Source organism: Squalius cephalus, assembly GCF_949319135.1.
Source record: "Squalius cephalus genome assembly, chromosome: 12".
In the NCBI taxonomy this organism is placed as follows: Eukaryota; Metazoa; Chordata; class Actinopteri; order Cypriniformes; family Leuciscidae; genus Squalius; species Squalius cephalus.
In genome coordinates, this window is record NC_137133.1 from 35,009,093 (window position 1) to 35,023,210 (window position 14,118).

General features: G+C 44.3%; 1 protein-coding gene across 3 annotated transcripts in view; it reads right to left on the reverse strand.

The window, feature by feature from the left end:
- kif13bb (kinesin family member 13Bb) overlaps positions 1–7,887 on the reverse strand; it is a 49,562-nt gene extending 41,675 nt beyond the window's left edge. For 2 of the 3 annotated variants that reach the window (XM_079887973.1, XM_079887971.1), the window contains exons 1-3: positions 7,810–7,887; positions 7,257–7,347; positions 6,872–6,965 (exon numbers count right to left, since the gene is read on the reverse strand). In XM_079887973.1, coding sequence (XP_079744099.1) covers positions 6,872–6,965; positions 7,257–7,329 — 167 coding nt within the window. In that variant the 5' untranslated portion in view covers positions 7,330–7,347; positions 7,810–7,887. The remainder of the gene's footprint in view (positions 1–6,871; positions 6,966–7,256; positions 7,348–7,809) is intronic. The other variant, XM_079887972.1, reaches the window with a different exon arrangement.
- Between the last annotated feature and the right edge of the window lie 6,231 nt (positions 7,888–14,118).

The window sequence follows — 14,118 nt, forward strand, 5'->3', positions numbered from 1 at the left end:
CTGATAACCACTTAATGCTCTAGAAACCACCCAGAACACTTAAGCAACTGCTTAGCAACCACCCAGAACACCTTGACAACCACATAATGCCCTATAAACCACCCAGAATACCTTAGCAACTGCTTAGAAACACCCTAGCAACCACCCAGAACACACTGACAACCACTTAATGACCTAGAAACCACAGAGAACACCTTTGCAACTGCCGAACAACCAACTAGAACACTCTAATAATCATGTAATTCCCTACAAACCACTCAGAATACCTTAGCAACTGCTTAGAAACACCCTAGCAACCACCCAAAACACAATGACAACCATTTAATGACCTAGAGACCACAGAGAACACCTTTGCAACTACCGAACAACCAACTAGAACACTCTAATAATCATGTTATTCCCTACAAACCACTCAGAATACCTTAGCAACTGCTTAGAAACACCCTAGCAACCACCCAGAACACAATGACAACCACTTATGTGCCCAAACTTGGGAAGAAGTGTATGCAACTCTTGACCCTGATAGGGCATACAATGCCTTCCTACTTACCCTAATTCAATTTTATGACCAGCACTGTCCGCATAAGAAATACTACATTAAAAACAAAAATAGCCAGGATAAGCCATGGCTTACTAAGGGCATAGCTAAGGCCTGTAAAAGAAAACAACAACTCTATAGAGTTTATTTAAAGCAAAGGACTAAACAAACTGAAGAAAGGTATAAAATGTATAAAAATAAGTTAACTCAAATAATAAGATTTAATAAAAAAGCGTACTATCACAGTTTGCTGGAGCAGAACAAGAATGATATCCAAGGTACCTGGAGGGTTTTGAATGGCATTATCAGGAATGGGAGAAAAAAGGAAGAATATCCAAATTACTTCACAGTGAATAATTCAATCATCAGTGAAAAAAAGGAAATTGCTAATGCATTTAATAGCTTTTTTGTCAGTGTTGGGCCTAAGTTAGCCAATGGAATTGTGCAATCAAACAATGCAAAAGAATTTGAAGAAATTAATATTAAAAATAATCTAAACTCACTTTTCATTGAAAGTGTTAGTGAGAGAGAAATCATTGAAATTGTACATTCCTTCAAGACTAAGAGAACAACAGATGGATTTGACATTGATATGGTCCTTTGTGAAAGATATCATTGATTGTATTGTTACTCCTTTCATGTATATATGTAATCAGTCTTTTTTAATGGGTATCTTGAAATGAAAACTGCCAAAGTAATACCTATTTTTAAAAGTGGAGATAAGCAACAGTTTACTAATTACAGACCGATCTCAATACTCTCGCAGTTTTCAAAAATATTGGAAAAGCTATTTGTGAAACGACTTGATAGCTTTATAGACAAGCATAACCTGTTAAGTGAACATCAGTACGGTTTTAGATCCAATAGGTCCACTTCAATGGCAGTCACAGAATTAGTAGAACAGATATCAACATCTATTGAGAACAGTGAGTATGCTGTTGGTGTCTTTATTGACCTTAGCAAGGCCTTTGACACTATAGACCATTCATTGCTTTTAAATAAATTAGAAAGGTATGGTGTCAGGGGCTTAGCACATGCTTGGCTAGAAAGTTATCTAAGTGACCGAAATCAGTATGTACATATTAATAGTATCAGTTCAATGGAGGCAAAAATAACCCACGGTGTTCCTCAGGGCTCCGTTTTGGGACCTAAACTATTTATTATGTACATTAATGAAATTAGTGAAGTCCTCAACAAATTGCAATGTATCCTATTTGCTGATGATACCAGTTTGTACGGTTCGGGAAAAGATCTTGAGCTGCTTTTGAATTCAGTAGAAACCGAACTTAAGATACTCAAAAAATGGTTTGAAGTAAATAAACTTTCCATAAATCTGCATAAAACTAAATATATTGTATTTGGAAACAAGGTAGTAAACAAACTATGTCGACTCAAAATTGGGGAGGTAGAAATTGAAAGGGTGTATGTAACAAAATTTTTGGGAATTAACATTGATAAGTTAAATTGGAAAGCGCATATAAATATACTAAAGACTAAAATTTCTAAACTTATTGCTATACTGTGTAAAATAAAAACCTCTGTGAATCAAAACGCATTATATATACTGTACAATTCCCTCATCCTTCCATACCTTAGCTATTGTGTGGAAATATGGGGGAATACCTATAAAACTAATATACAACCCATTTTCTTATTGCAGAAGAAAGCAATTAGAGTGATTAGCTATGCAGAATACCTTGCTCCAACAAATCCACTTTTTATTAGATTAAATATATTAAAATTTCATGATCTTGTTGATGTTTACACAGCAGTTGTGATGTACAAGGTTCACAATCTCATGCTTCCTCACTGTTTACAAGAGATGTTTCAAACTAGAGAATCTAGATACAGCCTTAGAGGAACTGATCTGTTACAAAAACCCATGGCGAAGAGTAATACTAAGAGGAGGTGTTTATCAGTTAAAGGAGTTGATCTATGAAATGGTCTTCTTATTCAACTTAAGGGCTCTAAAACTATTAATGCATTTAAGAAAATGTATAAGTTAAACATTATGGAAAAGTATAGAACACTTGAATGAAGAACATTAGAAAAGAAGTTGAAAGAGGATGCATAATATAATTTTGATTGTGAAGTTTAAGTTCTGTGCTTACATGTTACCATTGTTGGTATAAGAGAAACTGTATAATTGTGTCATCTTGGGACATAGTGTCTCAGTTGTAAAAGGGGTTAGGCAAAATAAGTCTTGACTTCAGCCTAAACCCCTTCGGTCAGGCATTATTTAGCATTTAAATTCCTAATGTACACATTTTGTATTTTTCGTTCTAATGTACACATTTTGTTTTTTTTCTTGTTTTTTTTTCTTTGTTTTTTTTTGTATTTTTTTGTATTATGTACAGGATCTTTGAATAACATGTGACCTAAGATTTAAATGTTTATAATGACCGAAGAAATAAATTACTACTACTACTACTACTACTACAACCATTTAATGACCTAGAAACCACAGAGAACACCTTTGCAACTGCCGAACAACCAACTAGAACACTCTAATAATCATGTAATTCCCTCCAAACCACTCAGAATACCTTAGCAACTGCTTAGAAACACCCTAGCAACCACCCAGAACACAATGACAACCATTTAATGACCTAGAGACCACAGAGAACACCTTTGCAACTACCGAACAACCAACTAGAACACTCTAATAATCATGTAATTCCCTCCAAACCACTCAGAATACCTTAGCAACTGCTTAGAAACACCCTAGCAACCACCCAGAACACAATGACAACCATTTAATGACCTAGAGACCACAGAGAACACCTTTGCAACTACCGAACAACCAACTAGAACACTCTAATAATCATGTAATTCCCTCCAAACCACTCAGAATACCTTAGCAACTGCTTAGAAACAACCTAGCAACCACCCAGAACACACTGACAACCACTTAATGACCTAGAAACCACAGAGAACACCTTTGCAACTGCCGAACAACCAACTAGAACACTCTAATAATCATGTTATTCCCTACAAACCACTCAGAATACCTTAGCAACTGCTTAGAAACACCCTAGCAACCACCCAGAACACACTGACAACCACTTAATGACCTAGAAACCACAGAGAACACCTTTGCAACTGCCGAACAACCAACTAGAACACTCTAATAATCATGTAATTCCCTCCAAACCACTCAGAATACCTTAGCAACTGCTTAGAAACACCCTAGCAACCACCCAGAACACAATGACAACCATTTAATGACCTAGAGACCACAGAGAACACCTTTGCAACTACCGAACAACCAACTAGAACACTCTAATAATCATGTAATTCCCTCCAAACCACTCAGAATACCTTAGCAACTGCTTAGAAACAACCTAGCAACCACCCAGAACACACTGACAACCACTTAATGACCTAGAAACCACAGAGAACACCTTTGCAACTGCCGAACAACCAACTAGAACACTCTAATAATCATGTTATTCCCTACAAACCACTCAGAATACCTTAGCAACTGCTTAGAAACACCCTAGCAACCACCCAGAACACACTGACAACCACTTAATGACCTAGAAACCACAGAGAACACCTTTGCAACTGCCGAACAACCAACTAGAACACTCTAATAATCATGTTATTCCCTCCAAACCACTCAGAATACCTTAGCAACTGCTTAGAAACACCCTAGCAACCACCCAGAACACACTGACAACCACTTAATGACCTAGAAACCACAGAGAACACCTTTGCAACTGCCGAACAACCAACTAGAACACTCTAATAATCATGTAATTCCCTACAAACCACTCAGAATACCTTAGCAACTGCTTAGAAACACCCTAGCAACCACCCAGAACACACTGACAACCACTTAATGACCTAGAAACCACAGAGAACACCTTTGCAACTGCCGAACAACCAACTAGAACACTCTAATAATCATGTTATTCCCTCCAAACCACTCAGAATACCTTAGCAACTGCTTAGAAACACCCTAGCAACCACCCAGAACACACTGACAACCACTTAATGACCTAGAAACCACAGAGAACACCTTTGCAACTACCGAACAACCAACTAGAACACTCTAATAATCATGTTATTCCCTACAAAGTACAAACCACTCAGAATACCTTAGCAACTGCTTAGAAACACCCTAGCAACCACCCAGAACACACTGACAACCACTTAATGACCTAGAAACCACAGAGAACACCTTTGCAACTGCCGAACAACCAACTAGAACACTGTAATAATCATGTTATTCCCTCTAAACCACCCAGAAAATCTTAGCAACTGCCCAGCAATAACTTCACTGCGTCCAAATATGTCTTAGTCAAGACTTAGTCAAGCTAAGTTTCCAAAGTTTCCTTTTCCAAAATTTAGAGATGTACGATTCTGGATAAATAAAGAATCACGATTTTTTTGTTTCAAACAGAGATCACAATTCTAACAACTAAACAAACTTTACTAGAGGTTCTGAAAATGTTAATTGCTGCAGTGTATTTAAAATGTTTAATTAATCTGAATTATTAAAAAGAATGGGGTTGAAAGAATAATTCAACGACTCACTCATAAATACGTGGCTTGTTTAATTACTGGATGAATCTGCGTTTTTGATTTAATGATTGAATCAATGAAAAATACATTTTTTAACAGTCACTTGTCGCCACCTACTGGTGTAACGATGTAAATCGATACGATCGTTATTTGAGCGTCAAGTTACTTTCAAAAGGTGATTTGCTCTATTTTGATCTCTACCGTAGATGTCGGTGTTTATAACAGAACTATAAACTTTTATCCCAGTACTTCTGTGATAATATAAATATTTGTAACACGGAAATAATCGTACCTATACATGACAACTGCTCTCTCTCGCTCAGCGGCAGCACAGATGCAGATATGAATGTTGCGGTGTGAACAAAGGTTGAATATACACTCGCGCGAAACATTGTCATTTAGGAATGAGATCATGTGGGTGTTTGAATCGAGATGGCGATATTTTAATCGTGGAGCTCTACTAAAATGCCTAGTATTCATAGGAAGTTACCAAGATATCATTTGTAAAGCTGTGTGAAGAGGACATCACACATTGTGCAGCTTTGTTTTAAGTTGCCTGAAAAGACCCAATGAGACATGAGTAATTTAGCTTCTTGGGGGTTTTCGGGAGTATCCAGGGTTACCCTTGACCTGCCAACGAACCTTCAATCGTTTCTATGGACACTAAAGGTCAGATGAGAGGAGGAATGTAGAGGAAGAAAGAAAATGCCAAAGAGAGAATCAGAATCCTGAAACAGAAAGTCTAATCTGCTAAATAGAGATTCTCTGTTTCTACTTTACTGAGTGATCAGACTCATTATTTCACCTGGTGAGCAATAAAAGGCAACCACCTAGCAACTAGAAATTACCCAGAACACCCTAGAACAGTGGTGGCCAGTTTTGCACAGGCAAACAACACTTACTGTACATGTTCTTCAGATCTAATTAATACTACTTCAATAGTTTGAGGCTTGTCAAGACTAGATTAAGAGTCATCTAACAAGAGCTGCAAAAATCACATCTACAAATTTTACAACACTGCAAAAAAAATAATGATTTTCTTACTCAGTATTTTTGTCTTGTTTCCAGTCCAAAATAACTAAAAATACTTAAATCAAGATGGATTTACTAAAGTAGTAAAATGCCATAAGATATTATGTTTTGTTATCTGGGGGGGAAAAATCTAAATGAAGTGAGTTTTTGCTTAGAACAAGCAAAATTATCTGGCAATAAAAATAATCTTAATTCAAATGGAAAACGAGATTATTTTTCTTGCCTCAATGGCAGAATATTTAGCTTGTTTTAAGCAAAAACTCACTTAATTTAGATTTTCCCCCTGAAAACAAGACATATGTCTAATGGGATTTTACTGATCTAGTAAATGCATCTTGATTTAAGATTTTTTTTTTTTTTTTGATATTTGGACTGGAAACAAGACAAAAATACTGAGTAAGAAAATCTTTTTTTGCAGTGTATACTGACTGTTCGACAAACACACACCCACACAAACACACACACGTTTACTTAGCTATCTAAATGGGGACATTCTATAGACGTGATGAGTTTTATCCTGTACTGTATATTTTATCCCCTTACACTAACCCTACCCATCACAGAAAACTTTCTGCATTTTTACATTAAAAAAAACAACAACTTGAATTACTTTATTTTTATACCAGATTTACAAATGAGGACGTGAGGTTTTGGTCACTTCTGGGTACAAATTTGTCCCCAAAATGTTGTTAAGTAGGCACACACACACACACACACACACACACACACACACACACACACACACACACACACACACACACTCCAGTTTACCTGCTGTCGCCCTTTCCCAGGTTTCCACTGGACGGGTTCAGGACGGTCTGGTTTCCCTCCATGTCCACAACACATTTTGTCTTTAAGTCTCGTTCTGTAAAACGCACATTAATAACAGTCAATCAGAAATTGGTCAAAATACTGATGGGAATCATATATGAATATGGTTTTCATGTTCTGTGTTTCACTGAAATCAAACACCTAGTCTTTGAAGGGAAAGACATCGCATATGTTTTATCCAATTGTGTTTGCAGGGGTCGCTTATTATTATTATGAGATGCATGTGACGATGCCAAAGGGATCATAAATGAACTAAAGGCTGCAGATACTGACCAGAAACAATCACACCGTCTCTAAACATTAAGATGTGACGGCTCACTCTCACCTCTCCTGTTCATGGGTCGCACCCGGACAGCCACTTTCACATTAGACTCGTTCACAGCCCTGTCGTCCATCATGAAGATCTTCTGCACCTGCTTCAAGAGGTCCGGTGTTACGGTTTCATCCAATCATGAGAAGCAACTCCACTTCATGAGAAGCCAACATGCAGCTCAACCAGTTATTAATTTACATTTAATCATTTAGCAGACGCTTTTATCCAAAGCGACTTACCAATGAAGAGAACAACAGAAGCAGTTAAACTAACATTATGCAAGTGCTATGACCCTTCCCAGTTTAGTCTAACACAGTACATGTCATTTTTTACAGATAGATAGATATAAAAGAGCGTCCTCATACTCAATATTACAAATTATAACCATTTATTTGTCATACAGCTCTGAATATTACCAATGAAACTTTTAAACACTGTAGCATTCTTTCAATTGTTTGATCCGTAACAATGTTGCAATTTAAAGTTCCAATTTAAAGTGTGAATGCACTCCAAGAAGTTTTCATATATTTAAATAAAGGTTATAATAGCCAACAGTAGGTTTTACCTGTTCGTGGAGAGAGTGTGTGTGTCTTGCTCGTTATGTAGCTGTGTGTGTCATTCCAGCAGTGATCATGTGGAAGTGTTACAGATTAAAGGACCAGAACGGACGCACCGACTCATCCAGACAGGAATAGTACAACACTTCCAGACAAACCTACGGAACAAACAACAAGCCAAGAGTTTATTCGAGGGAGAACAGCGATAAATCCCACTGGTTCATTTCCTGGTCCCTCGCCATCTTACCGTGTTGAACTTCAGCGGATCTTCGGGAGCGTTTGAGCAGGTGAATCACGCGCATACGGGACTGGCGGACCGTGAGCCGAGCGAGCAGGTAGAGCGGATGCGTCACTCACACGAGTGCTCAAATGGGCGGGGCCTGTCGGCAAGGATTCGTTTCTGATTGGTCAGATATGGTGGGTCTAAATTAGCCTATAATTCTTCGGTTTTATTACATTTTACTGCAAAAGGAGTGGAAATTACAATGGAAGCTAGTCTCGCAATTCTGACTTTATAACTCGTATATCTTGAAATTCTGAGAAAAGTTGTAAACCTTTAATTACGTTATTTGTATACCAGATTTACAAATGAGGACGTCCCTAAAGAGAGTTTTTTGGAGATTTTGTCAGGTTTTGGTCACTTCTGGGTACAAATTTGTCATCAAAATATATAACCCTCAATTGCAAGAAGAAAAGTTTTTTAAAAAAGTTGCTTAAAAATTTATTTTATTCAGCGGCGGAAAAATACTTTTATATATTTCAGTTCTCTTACGAGAGGTTCTCTCGTATTGCGTAAGGAACTTACGCTACGGGAAAAGTCATCTTTTCTCGAGATACTGAAGCCAAAAAATTATCCTTAATTTTTCATAATTTGTCAACGCAGTGCAGCAGGCAGCACAGCAGAGCTAGAGCGGGCAATACTGCGTGCTCATTGGCTGCCGCGCGGCAACTGCTTAAGCCTACCAGTGAGCCCCGCGTGACGTCACGCCCAATCAGGGTGCGCGCGCCCTCGCGCGTCACAGCCCGCCAGAAGGGGCGGCGTCAGAGCGTATAAAAACAGGGCTCGGAGGCTTAATTCTCTGATTTCTGTCTCTTCAGCGAAGCTCTTCGCATCGCTGCTCTCTGAGAGAAGCCGTCGCCGTCGAAACCAGCAACGAGCCAGCCTAGGACAGCCTGAGGAAGCCGGACGAATCTTCGCCGCCTTCAGCCTGCCGTGCCAGCTCAGCTATCCGGCGATATATCCTTTCTCATTATGTGTTTTACTGATGTATCTTTACACGAGGCGTTGTTTCAAATGCCTCGCACCACTCCCCGCTCTCTCTCCCTCTGTCGAGCCGCGCAACTGCGCCTCTCACAAGGTGTGTTAGAGATGCGGATGATTACGGGGCTCGCTCTCTCCCTCTGTTCGAGCCGCGCAAAACGTGCCGCTCACAAGGGATCGCAGACGCGTACGGTCACGGGGCTAGCTTTCTTTACGTTACAAGAAAGCTACCCCCCCTCCCCCCCGCCCGCCGTCTCCCGGCGAAAGGAGAAAAGAGTGTTCTAGACCCGCCAAGGCCGGTCTAACCTCCATCTCTAACATATTTCTCAGTCCCCTCCTAGTTCAGGCTACTGGGAATATCTATACTGCAGTAAACGAGCCTGTCACAGTACACGCACGCCTGCAAACATGATAACGCTCTCTGGCTACTCGCCCTCCCCGCACTCTCTCCCTCTGTTCGAGCCGCGCAGACTGCGCCGCTCACAAGGGATTGCAGAAGCTGACAGTCGCGGGGTTAGTTTTCTTTACGTTACAAGAAAGCTACTGTCCCCGCGTCCGTCACTCGCCGGTGATAGGAGAAAAGAGAGTGTTCGAGTCTCACCGAGGCTTGGCTACCGCCTTTCTCACATATTTCTCAGTCCCCTCTAAGTTCAGGCGGCTGGAAATATTAATATTGCAGTAAACGAGCCTGTTACAGTACACGCACGCCTGCAAACATGATAACGCTCTCTCTGGCTACTCGCTCTCCCCGCACTCTCTCCCTCTGTTCGAGCCGCGCGGACTGCGCCGCTCACAAGGGATTGCAGAAGCTGACAGTCGCGGGGTTAGTTTTCTTTACGTTACAAGAAAGCTACTGTCCCCGTGTCCGTCACTCGCCGGTGATAGGAGGAAAGAGAGCGTTCGAGTCCCACCGAGGCTTGGCTTCCGCCTTTCTCACATATTTCTCAGTCCCCTCTAAGTTCAGGCGGCTGGAAATATTAATATTGCAGTAAACGAGCCTGTTACCTTACACGCTCGCCTGCAAAACATGACGACGCTCCGGCTACTCGCCCTGCTTCCCGCGCAAACTGCGCCGTTCTCAGGGATGTCAGAGCGGACGGTCACGAGTAATGCTCAGCACCCCGCGTGCCTCACTCACCGGCGGAATGAGGAGGGAGATGTTTGTAGCCCCGCTGAGGCCGGGCCATTCTCCAATTCCCATACGTTTCTCAGCCCCCTCTGAGTTTAGGCGGCTGAAAATGTTAATGTTGCAGCAACGAGCCTGTTATAATACACGCACGTCTGCACGCTATCGCCGACGAAAAACATGACCCGCACTCTCTTATGCTCGAGCGAACCGATAGCCTATGCACTCTTCCCCTGTGGCTCAGTGGCAGAATAACAGGCTTTCACACCAGAGACCCGTGTTCGATCCCGGCTCTGGCAGCAAAAATTTTTATGCTGTTCGCTGATCCAAGCTCGCGGCCAGCTTCTCACACGCAGAAAGTGTGTGTATTGCAGCCAATGAGTCAGTTATACAACTCGCTCGCCTGCACACAAACGCTGTTCGTACAGCGGCCCAGAAAATCTGGCAAAGAGTGTTAATTCTGGTTATTCGGCTCACGCCGACGGTGTTTGAGTGTAGTAAATATGCCCACGACCCAGTGTTCATTTCTACACACAAGCACAATTCCCCCTGTGTACCCCACAGAGCACACTCACATAAAGCGCGCACTTGCCGCTCGAGTGTGAAGTGTAGGAAAGGTGCCCGCTCACGAGTGCTCACAACCACACGCTGTTCGCTCTGTCTCACACGTTCAGGGTTCAGATATCGCCACTGCCACCGGCCGTGTTTTAATAAAGAGTCCTGTGCCCGCTCCCCTGCGTTCACACTCTGCTATAAACACTCACGCGCGCTCTCTCAGCGCAGTCCGGCCGGTCACTGCTATCAGCGAGTCCCCGTCTCGCAGCACTGTCTCAGCGCGCACCGCGCGCCCGCCACTGCAGGTCCCTCGTCCCGCGCTATGCAGCGGGCAGGACTCAGAGGCCATTCGACCCCTAGCTATGAGTGCGAATGCATGGAAAGCTATTCCGGGTGTGTCGACATGGGTGCTGGACACGGTAATACAGGGCTATTCGCTACAGTTCAGTCGTCGGCCTCCGCGCTTTCAAGCCCGGACCGAAATGAAAGTGAACGCAGAAGCAGCCCATCTGCTTCATGCAGAAATAGCGAAGCTGCTACGAAAAAAAAAAAAAAGGCGATAGAGAGAGTTCCTCCTTCTCTGACCGAGGCGGGCTTTTACAGCCGTTATTTCCTCGTGCCCAAGAAGGACGGTGGGCTCAGACCCATATTAGATCTGAGACATTTGAACAGGGCTCTCATGAGACGGCCGTTCAAAATGCTTACGACCAGGCAGATCCTCGCGCTAATTCGCCCGAGGGACTGGTTCATATCTCTCGATCTGAAAGACGCGTATTTTCAAATCCAGATTATACCCCGTCACAGGCCATTCTTGAGATTCGCCTTCGACGGCCAGGTGTATCAATATACCGTCCTTCTGTTCGGCCTGTCCCTAGCACCCCGTACATTTACGAAGTGCATGGATTCAGCTCTCGCTCCCCTGAGAAAACAGGGCATGCGAATTCTGAACTATCTGGACGATTGGCTCATTCTAGCGCAGTCAAAAGAGGAACTCATCTCTCACAAGATAGCGCTTCTCAGTCATCTGGAAAGCCTGGGTCTTTCGGTGAACTGGGCCAAGAGCTCACTTATCCCCAGTCAGTCAATTTCCTTCCTAGGAATAGAACTGGACTCGGTGGCGATGACGGCCAGGCTGTCAGAACAGCGCGCGCGCTGTGTTCGACACCTCGCCGCATCCTTCCAAAAGGGCAGATACCTCCCTCTGAAACGTTTCCAGAAGCTGTTAGGCCATATGGCATCAGCCGCAGCGGTCCTACAGCTGGGTTTACTTCGAATGCGCCCGCTTCAATGCTGGCTGAAATCGAAAATACCCCGCGGAGCGTGGGTTTCGGGCAGCGCTCAAGTCAGCGTGACTCAGGTCTGTGTCTCAGCCCTGCAGCCCTGGCTAGCGCCCGAATGGTACCGACAGGGAGTGACAATGGGAGTCATCTCACACCGCAAAGTGGTCTCGACAGACGCGTCCAACATGGGTTGGGGAGCGCTTTACGGGGGCAGACCAATCTGCGGCCCCTGGTCGGGCCCAGAGCGGAACCTCCATATAAACTGTCTGGAGATGTTAGCGGTCGAGAAGGCTTTGAAGCATTTTCTCCCATACTTGCGGGGACACCACGTGCTAGTTCGCTCAGACAACATGTCAGTGGTGTCCTACGTGAACCGCCAGGGCGGACTCAGATCCAGAGCCCTGCGCGCTCTAACAGAACGCCTTTTGGTCTGGGCTCAGGGCTCGCTGCGCTCGCTGAGAGCCGCGCACGTGCCCGGGCACCTGAACGACGACCCGGACAAACTGTCCAGGGACAATGTTACCCCAGGGGAATGGGCGTTACACAGCCAGACGGTACAGACGTTGTGGCGCCGCTTCGGCGAAGCGAAATTGGACCTTTTTGCCACAAGCGAGAACGCTCAGTGCAAAAGGTTCTTTTCGAAGAGCAAGGATGCGCTGGCCCAAGTTTGGCCCAGTGTCCCGTTGTACGCTTTCCCCCCGATCTCAATGCTGCCTCAGGTATTAGCAAAGATCAGGGAAACGCGCTGCGCAGTGCTCCTCATAGCCCCGCACTGGGAGAACCAACCCTGGTTCCCGGAGCTGGTGAGCCTGTCAGACACAGCCCCATAGCCGATTCCGGCGAGGAGAGACCGTCTCTCTCAAGCCCGAGGGTCAATTCTGCATCCCCATCCAGAGCGCTGGTCTCTGCATGCGTGGGTAATCAACGAATATTCGCTGATCTGCCAGAAGGGGTAGTTAACACGACCTCGCAGTCCAGAGCCCCCTCGACGAGGCGGCTCTATGCGTCTAAATGGTCAGTGTTTAACAAATGGTGTGCAGGGAAGAGTTTGAACTCTCAGTCCTGTGGGGTTCCACAGGTTCTGAACTTCCTCCAAGAGCTCTTGGACGCGGGCAGGTCCCCCTCCACGCTCAAGGTGTATGTTGCGGCGATTGCTGCGTTCGCCGACTCGGCGCGCGGCCGCGCACTAGGAAGAAACAAACTCATTACCCGTTTCCTGCGAGGCGCCAGGAGGCTGAACCCTCCGCGGCCACCTTCGGTTCCGATATGGGATCTGTCTTTGGTCCTGGAGGCCCTTAAAGCTTTTCCATTCGAGCCGTTAGACTCTGTGGGTCTCTAATACCTCACTTTCAAAACCGTTTTTCTGCTGGCCCTCGCCTCAGTAAAACGTGTGGGTGACTTGCATGCGCTATCAGTTAGCGCGTCGTGTCTCGAGTTTGGACCTAACGACTCGTTAGTCATTCTCAAACCTAGACATGGCTATGTCCCTAAAGTGTTGGGTACTCCTTTCAGAGCACAGGTTATCTCCCTCTCAGCCCTGCCGCCGGCAGCCAGCGAGGTCGATAATAACCTCCTTTGCCCTGTCAGGGCGTTAAGGCTTTATATTATGCGCTCTGCAGCCTTCAGGCTCTCAGAGCAGCTCTTTGTTTCGTTTGGTGGGCACACCAAGGGTCTCGCCGCCTCGAAACAGACGCTATCCAGATGGATAGTGGACGCTATTGCGACAGCATACGCGTCCAAAGACCTGCAGTGCCCTCTGGGCATACGGGCTCATTCCACCAGAGGCGTTGCCTCATCGTGGGCATGGTCCAGTGGGATTTCCATTTATGACATTTGTACGGCAGCAGGCTGGGCCTCCCCGTCTACATTTGTTAGGTTTTATAACCTGGAAGTTCCCGCCCTACAGGCTAAACTTCTTGCAGTCTAAAATCATGTTCATGCCCTGCTCTTCGCAGGCTGGATATTAGATTTGACTCTTCTGGTCGAGCCGCACTTTCAGGGAAAGCTTTTATATACAGACCGGCTGCGCCGCTCTGTTTCTCCCTACGGGTGCTTATGTACATGTGTTGGCCCGCATTGCTGGCCACCTCTCTCC